General features: G+C 46.5%; 1 protein-coding gene across 1 annotated transcript in view; it reads right to left on the bottom strand.

Annotated features, from left to right (window-relative positions):
* Nucleotides 1-13835, bottom strand: part of DCHS2 (dachsous cadherin-related 2) — a 226263-nt gene extending 212428 nt beyond the window's left edge. The window contains exon 1 of the mRNA XM_031464355.2: nt 11402-13835. Within this exon, the coding sequence (XP_031320215.2) occupies nt 11402-13438 (2037 nt within the window). The 5' untranslated portion in view covers nt 13439-13835. The remainder of the gene's footprint in view (nt 1-11401) is intronic.
* Between the last annotated feature and the right edge of the window lie 5425 nt (nt 13836-19260).

Raw genomic sequence — 19260 nt, 5'->3', positions numbered from 1 at the left:
ATACCCACAGCATTGGCTATTTCTACACAGTTAATTTAAATGAAGAACAAAAGGACTTAGAATAATCTGAATAAAAGGGCTTTTAAAGATAGAGGACAGTCTCTTGTATCTGAACAGAAATTTTGAGTTAACTGCCAATAATCAAACTCCAGTGAGATGAGAAATTGCCTCAAGTTCTGTTTTGTTCTTTCCTCTGCGCTATCCTTGTGAACACAAGCTACACCACAAGTCTTCCTTGATTTTTGCCACATACATTCCTTAGAAGCATCCAGTGGATGGTAATTTCTTGTCTGAAGATTTAGTATGAATTAAATCAACAGTATCATCAAAAAAAATCAACAATTAAAAATTACTACCATCCTTTAGGATAGAAAATATAGGTTCTAATTTCTATAAAGTGAGCATAAACAAATAACTTATTGATTACATAAAGGATATCAATATATCAAGTGTACACACAACATATAGAAATTAAACTGAAAAAAAATGTTTTCCTTAATATTCTAATTATAATACTACACTGCGCCATTTTATATGACAAGCTTAAGCACCCAAGGATTTTTGTATTTGCAGATGGTCCTGGAACCAATACTCCATGGATACCAAGGGATGACTGAATTTAAACTCTAAGTTTCCTATTTTGTTATGCAAAAGAACTTCTAAGGAATGATCTGTTTTGTTCAGCTTTCTTACAGGAGAAATAAATAAATTTTAATTGATGTCTTCTTTCTTCTGTCACTATACCTGTTTTCTGTCATGATTCTGAATAAATGAAATTATTCAAAACCACTCAATGACTTTATTTTACAATTAAAGTAGTGTGTCAAGAAGTGTTTGTTAAAGGGTACTGTGAATGACATTGTTCCTCTTGACTCTAGTTAAAGGAAAATTGAAAGCATCTCTTTCTTCCCTTTGCCCAATTCCTACTACTGAATGAGAATAAGTTTCAGGATAATTAATAAGAAAAGGAAGACACAAGTCAGCTACCTCCTATGGCATCAATGTTTTCCTCTTTCACTAGGATAATTACAACTCAAAGGACAAGCACAGAAGACAAAGCCTGGTGGTGCCTTTTCCTTAGGAAATACCCTTGACGTCGGAAGGCCAGATACATGCCCAAGAGCATGGGCACCATGGGACTGGCAAATATGACCAGAGATGAACTGTGGAAGCATGTCAGGGAATAGGCTACTCTAATCTTTACTTTAAACCAAGAAGGGCAAGGAATCCTCAAAGCCCAGAAGGCCCCTGGGACCGTCTGTGATAAGAAGCAGACTAAATCTGGGACTGAAGTTCTCCACAGCACTTAAGACAGTGAGCTTTCCTAGGGGGTCACTGGAGGTGCAAGATCATCTCTCTATCCATGTAACATGACTAGTCATTGAGGTTTTTAAAACAAGAGACTGACATTTCTTTCTTTCGCTCTCACTTAGCTCCTCAGTTTAATCAAAACTCAAGTGAGGCGACGCATTGTGATAAACTTTCCTGGGAGTTGACCACGCGTCAGGCACTGCTCTGTGCCCTGGGTACACAGCATCTCATTTAATCTTCACACTAGCCCTGTGAGGTTGATCCTATTATCATTCCTTTTTTATGGTCGAGAAAGCTGAGGCTTACAAAGGTTTTGGAACATGCGCCAGGCCCGGTTACTAAGTGACAGAGCTGAAATGTAAACCCTGTTCTGTCTTGCTTCACAGCACAAGCTTTTATCCATTAGATCATTCTTCCTCTGTCCAAGTCAAGGACACTTGGACAGAATGAGCACCAGTCAACCTCGTCCCTCGTCTCAAAGAGCTTCCACGCACTTCATCAGAGGGCAATCCGAGATCTGCCTTTTTACGGGAAAATGGTAAACCCTGACACAAAGTTAACAGCGTGGGCTTTTTAAAAGGAAATTCAAGGCAGAATTGCTAATAGAGAAAGACGCCAGTGCCTTAATGCATACACAGAGCAGGGGTAGTATGGCCAAAGCCAGAGATTAAAAAAGTAAAAGTAGCAAGATTAAACAATAATCAAAATTAAGACATTTTTGTCTGTTCAACACAATATCCCATCTTAACTGAGTCAACGTTTTTTTCTCATATGAAAGATACTAGTTAATAGCTTCCATCAACTACAGGATATAATATTAAGAAGTGAGCAATAATAAATTCTACATGTCCTCTCTTAGCCTGAAGCGGCTACATTTTCTTCACAACTTCCTGACAGTGACAGATGCTAACGAAGGCCACTTTTGCCCAAGAGGTCCTTAGTCCAGCATCAAGGGATACCAGACACTGACCAACAGCAAAGATTTCCAGAGCCCTTCTTCAAGTGGGAAAGGGCTCTTAACATACGGCCAGGCCTGGGCAGACATGGGCCAACAGGCAGCAGATTCAATCATCCCAGGGCACTGAAGAAGGAAGTTGAGCAAACAGGGGCAAGATACCCCCAGCCTTCATTTGGAAATACTGCAAACAGTGGGAGGGGCATATTACCTGCTAAAGAGAAGAGAAAAGTACCGAGGCAGGGGTAAAAGATCGAAGAGAAAGAGGATAATTGAGAAGCCACGTCAGAAAAGATGGGAGGGGTGAAACGTACACTGTGGATGAATAAGCTCGGTTTGGACAGGGAAGACTCACTCAGTCCTTGAGGACTGCGTGGCACACATGATACAGAAAAGTCCGATGGTGGGGGCAAGTTTTCCCCTCTGACTGAGGCATGATTACCTGCAAAGAGTAAAGGGATCAGAACATGATGCTTAAAGAGAGTTAAGGTGAGACAGGAAGGAAGGGGACAGGGCACAACCATTCAAAGAATGACATAGTAATTAACACCAAGATAGTGGAAGATTCAACTCCCAGTAGACACTGAGGACCAAGACGGCAGATTTGATCTCCACTAGACCTTGAGCTTCACTATACACTCATTGTTATATATTAACATGGAAAATGACATTCCACAGGCGCCTTGACAGTTCTGAGGCTGACCATAAAAAGTCAAAAAGTGGGTGGTGGCCTAATTCCTGGGACTCGCCACCCCCTCCCCCAAAGTAGCTGGAATAACCCTCCCACTTGTCAGCATGACACTGTGGAGCCCATAAAAACTAACAGCCCCACGCCTCGTGGCCGCTCTCCCTTCTGAGTGAGGTGGACCACACTGTCCACGGAGTGTGCTTTAACTTTAAACTGAGCACCCAACTCCCACACCTCGTGGCCTTCCTCTTGCCTTCTGAGACAGTCTGCACTCTCTCTGGAGTAGGTATCTCTGAATAAATCTACCTCTACTCAACTGTGGCTCACTCTTGAATTCTTTCCGGTGCAAAGCCAAGGACCCATACTTGGCATGGCATGTCCCAAAAACTCAACCGAGACCTGGGACATGGACAGCCTCTCGCCCCACATTATCTTCCTGTGTCAAAGTCATGGGAGAGATGCTAAGGTGAATACAACAAAATTGCCCAGCAGTACTGAGGGTCCAGCTGACGCCATCCACTTAGAACAAATCCTCACTTGGAATTCCTTCAGCAGCACTCCGCAGCCCAAGCATTGGAAGGTGGAGGAGCACAGAAGTGAGACTGATCCACCATCAGTAATACATGCCCAGGTATGGAAGATCAAGGGTTAATTTGGTTCTTCCAGGAGTCCCAGCTGCACAGAGAAGGAACTAAAGCAAGAAGAGGGCTGATATCTAAGAAGGGAAAAGGAAGAAAAGGAGCCGCCCACAAATACAGTTTCAAAAAGTAAATGTAAATCAATCAGACTGAGAAGGCTAATAGGCTTGGAGGCCATGACAGAGACTGGGATGCAAGATGAGATTCAAAAGGTGGATCTGTTCCAGATAAATACCAGGTTTTAGAGTACAGCTGTGGGACAGGTTCCTGGAAAGAAGCAGAATAAAAGATACAAAATCAGGCCAGTGGGGAAAATGTAAGTAAGGCCAATTTGCCTGAATGGTAAGAGTTTTGGTAGAGGTAAAACGCTAAATGGCTGTCAGCATCCTCCATGCACATGGCGGAGTGACCAGGAGGTCAGTAAAAAAGAAGTGGGAGGACAGAATAGCAGAGCCAGGTAACATGTGCCTTAATGCCTGGGGCTGCGGAGAGGGATGGTGACTATTTCAGAAGCAGTTTGCCGGAGCTCAGAAAATGGGGCAAGATGCCAACCATCTTTCGAGATTCTCCAGTCCATGGGATTCCAGAAAATAAGAAAACAGCACTCTAACCACAGAGCCCTGCCCTCCAACACCATCCGAGTGGCGTGACCCCTGTCCCAGCCACCATCCTGAGCCATTGACTCTTCTCTCATTATCTTCACTTTAACTTCCACTGCTTTAATTATCGCCTCCACATGAATGAGTCCCAAGTTTATATCTTTAACCCTCGGCTCTCTCCTGCACTGGAGCTCTGGATATCTAAAAAGCTGCAGCAGGGGAGGGTCTAGCTCAGTGGTAGAGTACGTGCCTAGCATGCACAAGGTCCTGGGTTCAACCCCCGGTACCTCCATTAAAAATAGATAAGTGCTCTACGCAGGAAATTGATACAACATTGTAAACTGACTATAACTCAATAAAATAAAATAAATAAATAAACACAAACAAACCTAATTACTTCCCCCTGCCCCCCACTAAAAATAATAAACAAATAAATAAAAAGTTGCAAGATCTCTTTTCCTGGACTACTGGCCATTCATTCATACTCAACATATCAAACCCTCAACTAAGTGAGCATCTTTCTTCCCCAAAATTTCACTTCTAGCTTTTCCTATTCCCCCTACTAACCCAGGCTGAAAATACAGCGTCATCTTTTACTCATTCCACCCCTTCTCCCCTCATAACTTATTCAAGGGTGTAGCAATTCTCCCTTTATAGACCTCCCAGGCCAACCTTCCTACTACTGTGCTCTAGTACCATTCCCCCAGTGCAGGCAAAAGCAGCAAGACTGAACAACAAACAAGTGTAAGACATTTTCGTCTGTTCAATACAAACTCCTGCCTCTTGTGGCAACGTGGATGGACCTGGAGGGTATTGTGCTAAGCGAACTAAGTGAGACAGAGAAAGACAAGTACCATGTGATTTCACTGATATGTGTAATCTAAAAAAACAAAGCAAACAAGCAAACAAATACAGTCGACAATATTGTAATCAGTTTGCATGGTGATGGATGGTAACTGCATCCATCATTTCATAATATATAAAAATATCAAATCACTACGTTGATCTCCTGAAACTCATTTTATGTTATATGTTACTTATAACTCAATACCAAAAAAGACACTGAGTGACTCTGGACCAGAATCACGCTCTGCACAACGGAGAGCGGTCAGGTGCTGGCACTGAGTCTAAGTACGATGCTTAGCGCCCTGCGGGGAACCCCTTTAGGACTCATACAGCTTACATCACGGGGCCTAGCCTCTCTAAGACCTTCATGGTGTTTTGTTTTGTTCTGTTTTGTTTTGTTTTTTGGCGGAGGAAAGGATTGCTACTGAACCTTCCTTTAGACAAGCGGGATTCTATCAGCCCATAAGGAGATGTTACAAGCTTCCAATGTAAGCAAAACAGATTTCTGCCTTCATTGTCAGAAACACACATCTCACTGAAAACCAAACACACAATTTAAAGTTTTTTGCTTCTTCTTTTAGTGCAAGAGAATTTTATTTGAAACGCCACTTTTAATTCATCCTCAGCCTTTATCGTATCAGGCAAAATCGTCTTCTTCACCATTTCTAGAAGTCATATTTACTAACATTTCATAATACGTAACATGCACTGGGCACTTACTGTAAGTCAAGCGTTGTTTTAAGCATATATGTAGCAATTCATTACACACACTAAAACTTTATCAAGCTGACACCATTGTTATCCATATTTTCCAGATGAGGAAACTGAGGCACGGGGCCCAAGATTACATAGTTAGTGAGAAATAGTAGACCTGAGATTCAAACCCAGGCACAATGACCCCATGGTCTGGCTGTACATTTCATCACTGCATGTAGCCTAATTTTAGTATTTACAGCTATCAACTCTCCACCGTGTGATGCCAGCCATCTTCAGTTCTAGAACCAAGAACTAAGCAAAGTGCTGTTAAGTTATATACTGACTGTAATACACCCCACAGATGCAAGGCTATACCCCTCCTATTACATAGCCCAGCATATTATCTGATCATCTTTCCCAAGCAGGAAAAGGGGAAAGGAGGTAAAGCCAGCTGCTCGGTGTTGGGCAGCAGCTCAGTGGGGGCAAGGAGAAGAAGGGTACCGAAATGAGGTCCAAGCGAGAACTCTACAGCGCATCTCGAGTACCGAAAACAGGTCATCAAAGCAAAGCCAGAGGCATACACAGCACGTGCTGGGAACTACCATATAAAGGCAGCGAAAGTCAGATAATCTGGGAGGATGACCATTGGCTTGTAATCTAGACACATCCCGGAGACTGGTGCAAAGGACTGCTGTGGAAATCTCACATGCTTTCGGTGTGTGTGGACAGGCAGATCAGGTCCACTCAAAAGAGTCAGAAGAAGACAATCATATACAGCTAATACAATTCTATGACCATCAAAGCTGGCACACACAGTGTAAGGACATAAGCATGTATGTAAGGTAAGCAATGAGAGTATGTCTGCAGTCAGGTGAGGGATAAACAATGCAATTCAGACCATAAAATTCCAAAGGATCAATGATAAAATAAATGGAGGAAATAAACTTTATGGTAAATGTAATATAAATGCAAATAAAATGTAAAAACAATTAGAAAGTAAAAGCCTTGGCTAGTTGTAACCCATCTTAGTAAATTTTTTTTCATTATGTAGCTCTTCAATACAATTTAACAAAAGTATTGATCTTCCAGTATATGAGACTGAGGACACTAGGAATTACAGGGGACTCAAATTAAATTGCAACTGCACAAGGTGATCACAATCCATCGTCTTACTAATACAAGTAAACCACCACAGCACCATAAAAAAAATTAAGAAAAGAGCTGCACATAATTATCAGAGAAATGCAAATCAGAACTACAATGAGGTATCACCTCACACCTGTCAGAATGGCCATCATTCAAAAGTCCACAAACAATAAATGCGAGAGAGGCTGTGGAGAAAAGGGAACCCTCCTACACTGCTGGTGGGAATGCAGTTTGGTGCAGCCACTGTGGAAAACAGTACGGAGATTCCTCAAAAGACTAGGAATAGACTTACCATATGACCCAGTCATCCCACTCCTGGGCATTTATCTGGAGGGAACTCTAATTCGAAAAGACACCTACATCCCAACGTTCATAGCAGCACTATTTACAATAGCCAAGACATGGAAACAACCTAAATGTCCATCAACAGATGACTGGATAAAGAAGTTGTGATATATTTATACAATGGAATAGTACTCAGCCATAAAAAAGAATAAAATAATGCTATTTTCAGTAACATGGATGGACCTGGAGATCGTCATTCTAAGTGAAGTAAGTCAGAAAGAGAAAGAAAAATACCATATAATATCATTCATATGTGGAATCTAGAAAAAGAAAAATGAAGACACTAATGAACTTATTTGCAAAACAGTAACGGATTCACATAGCAAACAACCCTATGGTTACTGCTGGGGAAGAGGGGGGTGGGAAGGGGTAAATTAGGAGTTCTAGATTTGCAAATATTAACTACTGTACATAAAATAGATAAACAACAAGTTTCTTCTGTATAGCACAGGGAATTATATTCAATATCTTGTAGTAACCTATAATGAAACAGAATCTGAAAATGAATAAACGCATGTATATGTACGACTGATACATTATGCTGGACACCAGAAACTGACACACTGTAAACTGACTATACATCAATAAGGAAAGAAAAAGAAATTTAAAAAAAAAAAAAAAGAGCTGGACAGAACAAGGAAACATTTAGTGGGAGGAGGTGGCATCCACGATATACCTAAATCCCTCCAGTGTCAAGGACAGGCAACAGAAGACGAGGAATGATGTGAACAGATCTGGGATGATGACCACGGGTATAAATGAAGGGAGGGATGTAAGAAACACTAAAGGCCTTGGCAACTAGTGTGGTTAAATTTGGGGAGGAAATCAAAGGTGATACTAAGATGTTAGGAAACACCTTCCTTAATAAAGTCTCTTACAGCCAAGGTTGCCATTAGGAGAGTGTCTTGAAAGAAGGGACCTCACACTATTCCTGAGAACCACCTTACCTCAGCATCCTTTGCCTTCATCACCACTCAGACTTCAGGAGACGGGTTGCCAGCCCTTCACACTTTGACTAAAGCTAATTAATCTTCCCTTACGTCAGACCACCCACGAGGGTGTTTTGGGGTCTCCATTTTTACCTCCACAAAGCTAATATATTTAAATGACTTGGCTAGAAGCTAGGGGATTAATAAAAAGGACACAGGCCCAAAGGATAGAGTGACTCAGAAACAAAATATCGGTTGGTCCTTTTCGGTCCACGGAGCACAGGAGGAACCGGGCCTTCCCACCCCTCACGTCCTTCCCAGACGGTAGGTACTACTTCTAATGGCTGGCACTCCTCCTAGGTGGGTTCCTCAAAGTCAGACAGGGTGCCCATTCTGCTCCCCGCTGCCTCCCCAGCACCAAGACCACTTCCTGGAAGGTGCTAGGTACCCAGTAAATATTGTTCGTTGAATGCTGTTTATCCAATGAATGCTGTTGTTTGATTAAGTAAATGAATGAGTGAATGAACACAGTGCTGATACCAGGGGTGGGTATGAGAGAACAATCTGGTTATGGCATGTGTGTGATTCAGGTGTGAACACTGGAGTTATACTGTTTGAAGACCTGGTTACAAGATAAAGGCTGGAAGTGTAGCTCCCGTCATTGGATTTAGTGCAGGGTGGCGAGTGAGGTTTTGCCAAGAGGTTGACGTTACGCTTTCTGACAGTGATCTGAAGAAAAAGAGACTCCTTCAGGCCAGACGGACACTAGGACTTGGAGTCACTCTGAGAACTGCAGAGAAATCCCTTTCTGCCTTGACCATGAAAAATATTGAGAGATACTGAAAGGAGTTCCTGAGGGGTATGTTGTTAAGAAGGGGGTCTCCACATGGGGGGCCGTGGGAGGGGAAGAAATTAAGAAATCCAGATGAGTGCCCGCCACGTTGTGAAAACCCTTTGGTGCAAGAGGCAACAGAAAGAAGGTACGGTTATAAGAATGGATGTGAGGTGGGGAGGGTCTAGCTCAGTGGTAGAGCACATGCTTAGCATGCACAAGGTCCTGGATTCAATCTCCAGTCCTCCTCTAAAATTAAATACATAAATAAACCTAATTACCTCCCCATTCAAAAAGTAAATTAAATAAATTTTTAAAATTTTTTAAAGAAATCAACAAGCATTGATTTAAAAAAAAAGAATTGATCTAATGGGATGAAGCAAAGCCCTGGGAGAAAGGAGAGGCTGCGAGAGCCAGAGGCCAGCTGGGGAGGTTTGTTTTTACAAAGTGATGTAAAGAAAGATGGAGAGAGTAAAGAGACAGAAAGCAGATGGAAGACACTCCGGGGAGGCTTACCTAGCAGTTAGGGGATTGTCAGCCAGAAAGTTCACCGAGCACAGAAATTCACACAGCCACTATGGCGAGGCGACAGGAGAGCCCAGGGTGTAAGAGGAGGTTCTGCAATCTTGAGAGGCTAGATTGCAGCAATTTCCAGAGATTCTAATCAGCACCATTTAACACCACCTACAGCAGTACTTGGCAACCTGAAAGGTTTTCTGCCGTTGGAGACTGGAGTCCTACACTGAGCCAAGTTCAGCTTACCCTAATGGATCCACCGCATACCAAGTCTTAATGACGGGATAAACTCACACCCTGTGGCAGAATCGTCGCACAATTTTAGAAACAACTCTAACAAGAGAGGTTCTAATCAAAGGAATCACAATTAACCCACCCTGCTTATTTTCCTTCGAATGAAGCCAAGTTGCACTGTTTCATACCAAGGTCTTTAAGGTCTTCCAGATGGAAGAAATCTTGGAAATCATCTAGTCCAAACTCTCACCGATTACGACTTCAGTTTGAGACATCTGTGGCAGGAACTCTCAGGGCTCGCTGGCAGCCATGTGCTTCTCTCCATTCTCAGCCGCCTTCGCATACAGCTGAGGCCACGTGGCTAAGCTCTGACCTATGGGACAGTGCTGGACCTGATCTAAGTCACTCCCAGGCCTGGCCCTACCTTGGATGGAGAAGGACCAGCCAACCTGCATCGTATCAGACCCTGCTTGAGGCATAAATAAACTTCCATTATGCTATTCACCGGCATTTGCAGATCTGTCTGTTTCAGCAGCAAGCATTAATTGATTCCCAAGCCTTCTTTTAATAACCTAGCAACTCAGTGAGCTGCCAATCATGCCAGAGAGAGAGATGGAGATTACTATTGTCCACAGCTCCAAAGAATGAACAAAGAAAGGAGGAGTCAGGTAACTCGTTTTTACCACACAGTAGCATCTCACTTACCTAAAGGTTATTACTTGAGACATGACTTATAAAGGCTAAAGCTTCACCCACCCTGAGAGCCAGGAAATAAGCCACAGAGGGCTTAAAACAACCCAGCCTGAGAGCTAAATGGAGCTTTAGGGCTTCGCTCACTAGTTAGCCACAAAGGCTCTACTTGCTCAAGTTATCCTGGAGTAAATATGGTTTGTTATCTCACAGCAGATAAGAAATAGGAAATTGGAAGCCATAAGGAGTGGTGCCAGAAGGGTGCACGTCACAACATTCTGAGAGTGAAGCAGGGATCAGAACTTGGAAAGGCAACACATCCATAAAGCAGAGTAGAGAGCCCCAATTTATAAAGGATGACAGCACACAACTACTGCTGAGTCCTGAAGGCATCGCTGGAGGAGCTCAGCCCACATATGATAAAAATAATTTGTCCTTCTCTAGCTCTTGGAAGCTTGCAAAGAAGGTAAGACAAAATGTAAGAAGTCTCTGAAAATGGTTACTCGAAACAGTTCAGTGTTTAAAGGCAAACACTTGCTTATTTGAAAAACTGATTTGTGAGGGCCACCTTACTTCCCCAGGATGCCACACAGTGATGCTCAAAAACAGGAGATGTTGCCATTTGCACACTGCTTAACAATAAAACTGAGTGAGAATGTCTGATTCTTCCCAAACCCATCTGGGTGCTCATATCCAGACTGAAGGAATTTGGGAGTCCAAAAGCAAAATCAAGATCCAAATACCAAGTGAAGTAGAAAGGACCTTATAGATCATTCAGTAAACGCCCCTGGCAGAAAGATTAGGTGACCAGAGGGCACCCATTCACGTCCCTGCAGAGGACACACTGAAGTCCATGTCCCCTGCCTTCGGAGCCAGGGTATAACTATCCACATGACAATCCTCCTTCCCTGTCCGTACTCATACCTTCTCCATCCCTTCCGTCCTTCCCCTCGATCCACAGGCCGGATGCACTCACCTGCAGGAAGCAGTGTCCGACTGGGGCGTGCTCAGGAAGGGTGGTGTTGTACACCTGCCTCAGGAAGACGGGCTCGTTGTCATTCACGTCGTCCACGGCGATGCTCACCAGGCAGGTGGCGGAGAGCGGGGGCTCTCCGAGGTCCTGGGCCACCACTTTCAGCTCTACCGCCTCCTGGATCTCTCGGTCCAGGCTCCGGGTGGTGCTGATCACACCGCTTTCGGGATCGATGGTGAAGGACGGTCCACACTCTGCGGTGGGCCTCAGAGCCTCTGGGCTGCAGCGAGCCTGGAGAGGGACCAGCGTGTAGCGCAGTCGGGCATGGTCCGTGCCAGGCTCATCCGCATCCGAGGCGCTGACCCACAAGACCGCCGTGCCGGGGACCGCGGCCTCGGACACTGAGGCCCGGTAATGCTCCTGGCTGAAGAGAGGCGGCTGGTCATTGAGGTCAGCAACACGGAGCAGCAGCGTCTGCTCGGTGCTCAGCGGAGGGGATCCCGCATCCGTGGCCACCAGTCGCAAATCATACAGGTCTCGGCTCTCCCGGTCTAGGGGCCCCTCCACGCAAAGGAAGAATACTCCTGAGGAGCCTCCAGACCGAAGCGCAAAGGCTCCCTCCCCGCCCTCCAAGACCAGCGAGATGCTCCCGTTTTCTAAGCCCACGCCAAGTTCCCCTGCGGCCTCCTCTTCCTTCTCTGGGTCGCCATCCGCGTCGGACACCGAGACCCTAGCCACATAGTCGCCAGCTCGAGCGCCCTCGGAGACGCGCGCGGCGCCTCCCTCGGTGAGGAAAAGCAGATGAATGGCGGGCCGGTTGTCATTCACGTCCAGCACGGCGATGGACACGCGCACGGTGGCGACTTCCGGCTCGGCACCTCCGTCGCGGGCCTCGACCACCAGCTGGTGCCAGGCCTGCGCCTCGCGGTCCAGCGGCCTCTGCAGCCGCACCACGCCGCTCAGCTCGTCCACCGCGAAGTAGGCCGCGTCGCCCAGCGGCCCGCCGCTGCCACCCGCCCCCCCGGGAGCCTGCCGGGAGCGGATGCTGTAGCGCACGTGGCCGTTGGGCCCCAGGTCACGGTCGGTGGCGCGCACGCGGCAGATCTCGGCGCCTGGCCGAGCGTCCTCGCGCACGGCGGCGCGGTACTCGCTCTGCTCAAAGACCGGCGGGTTGTCGTTCTCATCCAGCACCCGCAGCTCCACCCGCAGGTGGCCGGTGCGCCGCGGGCGACCGCCGTCCCACGCCTCTATCTGCAGTTCGTGTGCTGCCGCCGCCTCTCGGTCCAAGCGCCGCAGAAGCACCAGGTCTAGGGGCTCCAGGGGCGACGAGGCCGGCGGCGAAGGTGGTGACCCCGGGGTCCCGTAGCGCAACTGGAAGAATGGTCCTGCGGGGTCCTCGGAAAGCTCGGACGGCTGCACGAGGGTGTAGCCCTGTGTGCTGAACAACCCGGCGTCGGGGTCTTCGGCGCCTGGCAGGCGGAAGGCGGTACCTGGCGGGCTGAGCTCGGAAATGTCGAGTTGCAGGGAGTCGCGGGGAAAGCGAGGCGAGTGGTCGTTCACGTCGTTGACGCGGATCTCCACCTGCACCACGGCGCCCAGCAGTGTGGCGGCCACGAAGGTATAGTGGTCCCGCCGCTCGCGGTCCAGGCGCCGAGCCGTGCGGATGATGCCCGTGTCCGGATGCACGTGGAAGTCGTCCAGCAGTGGGGAGTCATCCGAATCCTCCGATAGAAAGAAGCCGCCCCCCTCCTGCTGCTGCTGCGCGGCCGGCAGCCCGGCGCGGATGTCACCGACTAGAGTGTTCGGAGGAAGCCCCTCGTCCACGGAAAGGCTGAGGTTGAACACCTGGGCGGATGAGCCCGAGGCCGCCCACAGCCACGCGTGCACGTAGAGCCCGAGCAGGAAGCGCTGCGCCCCGGCGCTGCCGCCGCCCGGCCGCCGGCAGGGAGCCCCTGTCCTCCCGGGAAGCAGGAGGCGCTTCCCGGCGAGAGCCCCCGGCTGCTGACGCCCTTCGCCCATCCTCCGCCCTGAAGGGCTCATTTCTCCGCCAGCTCCCGGGGAAGGCTCCCGGGTAACTGCCAGCTTGTGGCGGGATGGCAGGAAAATCCGGGAGCCTCTTCGGTGTCTCAGCCAAAGAAGAAAAGACTTTGTTTGGCAAACAAGCGAACAGACCCAGGAGTTCCCGAGGTTACATCTGCAACTGGTGAAAACGCCCTCCGCCTGCAGCTCGTGCAGACGGGGAGCGAAGCTCTAGCTGCCTCTGCCGCGGCAGCCACCTCTTCAGCCCCTGGATTTCTTTAAAGGAGTCTCTTTTTCTCTTTCCTTTTATTCCTTTTACATCTGTTCCTTATTCTGCTCGGCCGGTTGTTTCCCCCCTGGTAAAGTCAGGTGCATTATTTCTTTTGCCAAAAGGATGAAATTATTTAAAGCGCGCACACACGAGGAGAGGATGGGGGTCGGGCCGAGGAAGGGGTGGAGTAAAGGCGGGAGGCCAGGAGTGAGGGCGCGGGGCCGGAGCGGAGGAGGGAGGGATGAAGAGAGAGAGGGAGTGGTACGCTGCTCCGAGGGTGGCCGCTCCCCGCCGCGTCTCCGGGCGCGGAGGACCGCACGGCTCCCTCTCCGACCCAGCCCCCGCGGACTCCCCTCCGCTCTCTTCCCTGCGCTGTGACGCGCCGCACACCCGGGCAAACTCCAACCTGCGAGTCACCGCTCTGCAGCAGTGCGCATTCGTGGCTGGGTCAGGGATGGAGGACGGGGGAGCCAAGGAAGAAGGACCCGGAGATTTGGGCCGTGGGGCGGGTGGGGGTCGCGCAGGCGGGGCTTCTGGCGCGGCTAAGCGTGCAAAGTGGCGAGGGGCGGGGGAAGGTGAGGAGAGCAGCCTCTCCACGCCCTACCGGGCCGCATCCCCTTAACCGGCCCTTCAGCAGGCCTGACGCTTGGCTCCGGCTGAGCCAGAGGGTGGGGGTTACAATCACCTTGGGGAGCCAAACTTGTGTTCTCCATTTGGCGAGAGAGACTCGTCCCCAGCGGAAGGACAGATGGAGTCAAAGGCCGATGCGCAGCTGGGGCCAGGATGACTGCAAAGCGGGGAGAGGCGGAACTTGGAAAAACCTTCGAGAAAACCGGGGGAATATGTGACACACATGGTGGAAACCAGGCTTTATTATGCCGCTCAACGACTCGGGACGTGTGAGTCTTGTCACTCCCCTCTGCCACCAGGAATGACAATAGATTCGGCTTGCGAACACTTTTTTTTTAATGCATTCAGCGCCATCACACCACTTCCAGGATGTTTTACAATGCTGATTTATGGGCATAAAGAAGGGGTGGCCGAGGCCCATCACCCCCCAGCGCTGAGCCGTCACCTCTGAGCAGGGAAGTTGGCAGGCAGGGCAACTACTGATACCACTTGCAAAATAGCTTGTGTCTGAGCCCAAGAAAAATGCCAATAAATAAATTGTCATGGACGCAGGTTTCCTTTCAATTATCCGTAATGATAGGTAGAAATTGATAGATGGCCTATAATAAAAAATGCCGGAGGAAGGACTCTCTGCCCTCTTAAGGATGGCTGGCCATACTTAGCAGATGGTTTCTGCAATTTTACATTTAGGCCAGAGGGAAGAATTAATTTCCTAGATACTGTTGCTCCCCTTTCAAGAGAACCAAAAGCCCTGCACAGCATTCCTTGCAGCAACAGCAAGGTGCGTTTTTAATACATACAATCGCTAATCTACAGCAATATGATCATCTCTATGTCTGTTAAAATAATAATAAAACAATTTATTTTATAGCAGGCCCATGACATGTAAATGGAAACACTGTTAGAATAAATTCAGCTTCCTTTCACCAGGGAAGTCTCCTTAACATTAAGGAGATCTGTTACAAATTTTTAGTCCCCTTCCCCTCAGCCTCTGCAATCTCGCCCTAACTAGTCCCCCGGCCTCCATTCTAGCATCCAGATTGATATTTTTAAAACTAAGTCAAATCATGTGACACGCACCATCCACCCATCTCGGCTTAGAACCCCTCAGTGTATTTCCATTATACTTGGATTATATAATTCAGACTCTACCTGATGCCGTCTTACCCACCTTCCTGACCTCATCTTGCGTAGCACCACTGGGGATCCAGCTGCCCTGATCTTAGTATGAGTTAGGGACTGAATGTTTGTGTCTCCCTCAAAATTCTTGTGTTGAAATCTTATACCTCTGTGTGATGGCTTTAGGAGACCAGGCCTTTGGGAGGTGACTGGATGAGATAAGTCATGGGATTGTCGCCTTTCTCTGAGCGAGGCAAGAGCTTGGAGCTCTCACCACATGAAGGCAGAAGAAGCCAGAAGTCCGCAACCAGAAAGAGGACCTGCACCAGAACCTGACCATGCTGGCACCCTGACCTCGGACTTCCAGCCTTCGGAACTGGGAGGGAGAAATTTCTTTGCTGATAATGCCGCCTTCCTATGGGCCTTTGTTACAGCAGCCTGATCAGGCTCAGGCAGTGCATCTGTTGTTAGAAGCTGCCTGTGCCTGGGAGTTACTGCTTCTGCTTGTCAGGGTTTGGTTCTTTCTCATTCAGGCCTCAGCTCAAGTACCAGTTGTTTAGAGACCTTCCTTGGCCGCCCGACCTACCTCAAGTAGCTTCTCCACCGTAAATCCTATATCCTCATGTTAGATTTGATCCACAGCATCTGAAAGTAGCTTGTTTTATTCATTTGTTTACTAGACTGTTGTGATCTCCACCCTTTTACGCACTTTAAGTGTGGCTTTATGCCAGAAGGTAGACCAGTAACTACCACATAGTGAGTTTCTATTCACTAAATTTCTATTGGATGATTGGATGGAGAGTGGATTGAACTGGAGAGTAGATGGAGAGCTAACCTGTTGAAGGAGGGATTGGAAGCCATGACTCAGAATTAACTGGCCTGAGATCTTTCACGGTGATGGACTGTATCTTCCTAATTTACTCATTTTGATCATTCCGGGGAGCTTCTTGAACTTCTTTTCAAACTTCTTCAACTTATTTTGCAAACAGTATTGTTATCAGATAGTTACTTGAGTCTCAAAATAAAGGAAAAGCAGCTAGTTTTTCTGCATCATTCACTGACACATTCATTGTAAACAGTGGTTGGTTTAGAAACAAACAGAAAATGAGGAATGTCAAACATCTATTTTCCAGTTCATTTCAGCGTGTGCAATTCGAGGTCTCCTGCCCATTTGACAATAACCTTCGTTGAATGCTCTGAACAGCATTCCCAGCATTAAGAATTCAATTTCATTGAGTAAAAGAAATAAGAGCATTTCTCAAATATGCCAAAAATAATTTTAGATAGCATGGAAGCCAACAGTCTGCAACAAATAGGGCCAGATCTGACCTTCTTCAGAGAGACATTGCAGTCAACTGGCAAGAATTTGGGTTTTGAAGCTGGTTGCCACCTTGGTTTTGCTCTGTAATTTTGGGCAAGTTATTTCAACCTTGTTAAGCCTCAGTTTCGCCTTCTCTAAGTTGAGGATTATAATATCTAGCTTACAGGGATCTTATGAGCCTTAAATGAGACAACATGCATGTGGACTAGCACGTAGAAAGCATTCCACAAATATTACTTCTTTTGCCCTCCGTTGTTTGTGTGAGGAAATATTTTAGGGGTGCAGTGTTTTGGGATTCTCAGTAATATCAAACTCTGGCTTCTTAGCCTCCTTGAGGGTGTGGAGAGGGAAGTCAAATTCTTACTATTATGAACACAAACTATCATGGGCAGGAAGGCCCAGAGCAGATCTTCCCCTGGCGTTACTTGGTTTAATAGTCCAGGAATTCTGTCGTCAAAAACATTTTCTCCCAGACTGCAGATGTTCCTTCACTTGTAATAGTTAATTTCAATGGTCAAATAGTAATTAAGACCTAAAGCATCTCATATTAACCCTTTAGGAAAGGAATTATAATTATTATCCCCATCTTAAAGATAAAGAGACCAAGGTTCAGGGCATTGCAAGTAATTCAACGAAAGTCACAAAGATCTCAGTGGTGGAACTGGAATCTGAACCTAGATGGTGGTGCTTCAGCGTCCCTGGTCTTCTGAGCTCTCACTGATCACTTATCATCTCTGTGGTTTTCTGCTTAAAACAGACTGTCTTGCTTCTGAATTCTCACTGAAATCACTATAAGAAGATAGTAAGAGTTTTGGAAAGACCTGGGAGAACGACGAAAGAAGAACTTTGGACAACACGTTTGGGTGAACGGTGGGTTGGCCCAGGAGAACAACCACATGGGTTGACTACTTGAGAATGCAACAGAAAGAAACCAACCATTTAGAAATGGTACTTAAAGCAAGTGAGGAGGAATTCTGTGGAATATGGAGGGCTTCTTCCCAAGGGGAAGACCCTCTGAGGTCAGGAAGGACACTGACTGCAAGGAGTACCATCGTTGGCTCATACGTCATCTTTCTAAAAGGATGAACTGAAGAGTGTATGGAGCTTGTGGTGGTTAAATGTTATATATCAACTTGGCTAGGCTATGGTACCCAGTTATTTAGTCAAACACTAGTCTAAATGTTACTGCAAAGATATTATGCAGATGTGATCAATATCTATTAGGAGTTGCCTTTAAGTAAAGCAATTACTCTTGATAATATGGTGGGCCTCACCCAATCAGTTGAAAGTCTAATGAGCAAAATCTGAGGTTTTCCGGAGAGGAACGAATTCTGCCTCAAGACTGTAATGTAGAAATCCTGCCTGCACTTCCATCCTGCTGGCCTGCCCTACCAGTTTTGAACTTGCCAGCTCCCACAATCCTTTAAGCCAATTACCGTATGTCTCTTGGATCTGTTTCTCTGGAGAATTCTGATACAGAGCCTTATAAGAGGAAATGATTTCATGTCTAATATCATAGTCTGTATTTCATATCTGCATACATTTTGTGTTCTTAAAGGTTTAAAATCATCCTCTTAGACATAATGGGGATCTTGTCCAGATAGATAACTACATGGTAGCTAATCAAGTCCCCCTCCCCACCTTAAGACATAAGCCATCCCAAAGCCATAGATGATGGTCTGTTCCCTCTTTTTCAATGTTAAGATCTGATTCTATACACACTCATTCTATTTTCTCAACCTAGCAGAATATGATTTCATTTTATAGAGTATTAGTCTCTGTTTCCGATATCAATATATAGTTATTTCCTCTGGTTCTTTGGGAAGATGGGGAAAAACTGGTCAATAATTTCTTTACAGCAACACTTCATCATGTGGTTGGAGAGAAGTATAGTGTGGCTTATCATTAAGCAGATTTGGACATACTGTATCAAATAGTATTTTGCAAATCCAGTAGAAGCCGGAATGTAAGATTTACATACTAAAGTTCTCCCTATATTTGAAGATTATATTCTAAGTAGGTCTGAGACAGAACCCCTGGCTAAAGTAATGCCTGCACGATTTCCCCCCAAACCCCTTCCCTCTCCTAAATTGCTTAGTCTCCTTCGCAGAAATTGGTAAAGTAGACCAACTTCTCCGCACTCCCTTCACCAGAATCCAGATGGCCTACAAAGGCCAATCAAACCTGCTTAAAGACACTGCCTTTAAGATTTGGCTTTTCTGACTCTTGTCTTTGGCACACATGCACACACACACCATCTTGCTTCCCCTGAAAGCCTTTCTTTAGATGAAATGATCCCAGCTTCTTATTTCCTCAACCCTTTAATCATTTTGTTTCTGTTCTCTGAATTCTTTCCAATTTCCCTATATATCGTATAAGACACAGAAACCGAAACCACACCATTTTCTAACAGGGTCTATACGCATTGCCAAATCCAGAGAGGCTGACTTAACTTTTTCAACCAGAAATCAAAGCCAAGTCCAACAGGTTCTTAGCAAGTGG

This window comes from Camelus dromedarius, chromosome 1 (genome assembly GCF_036321535.1).
Source record: "Camelus dromedarius isolate mCamDro1 chromosome 1, mCamDro1.pat, whole genome shotgun sequence".
Classification (NCBI taxonomy): domain Eukaryota; kingdom Metazoa; phylum Chordata; class Mammalia; order Artiodactyla; family Camelidae; genus Camelus; species Camelus dromedarius.
This window is presented reverse-complemented; position numbering and strand designations above follow the sequence as displayed.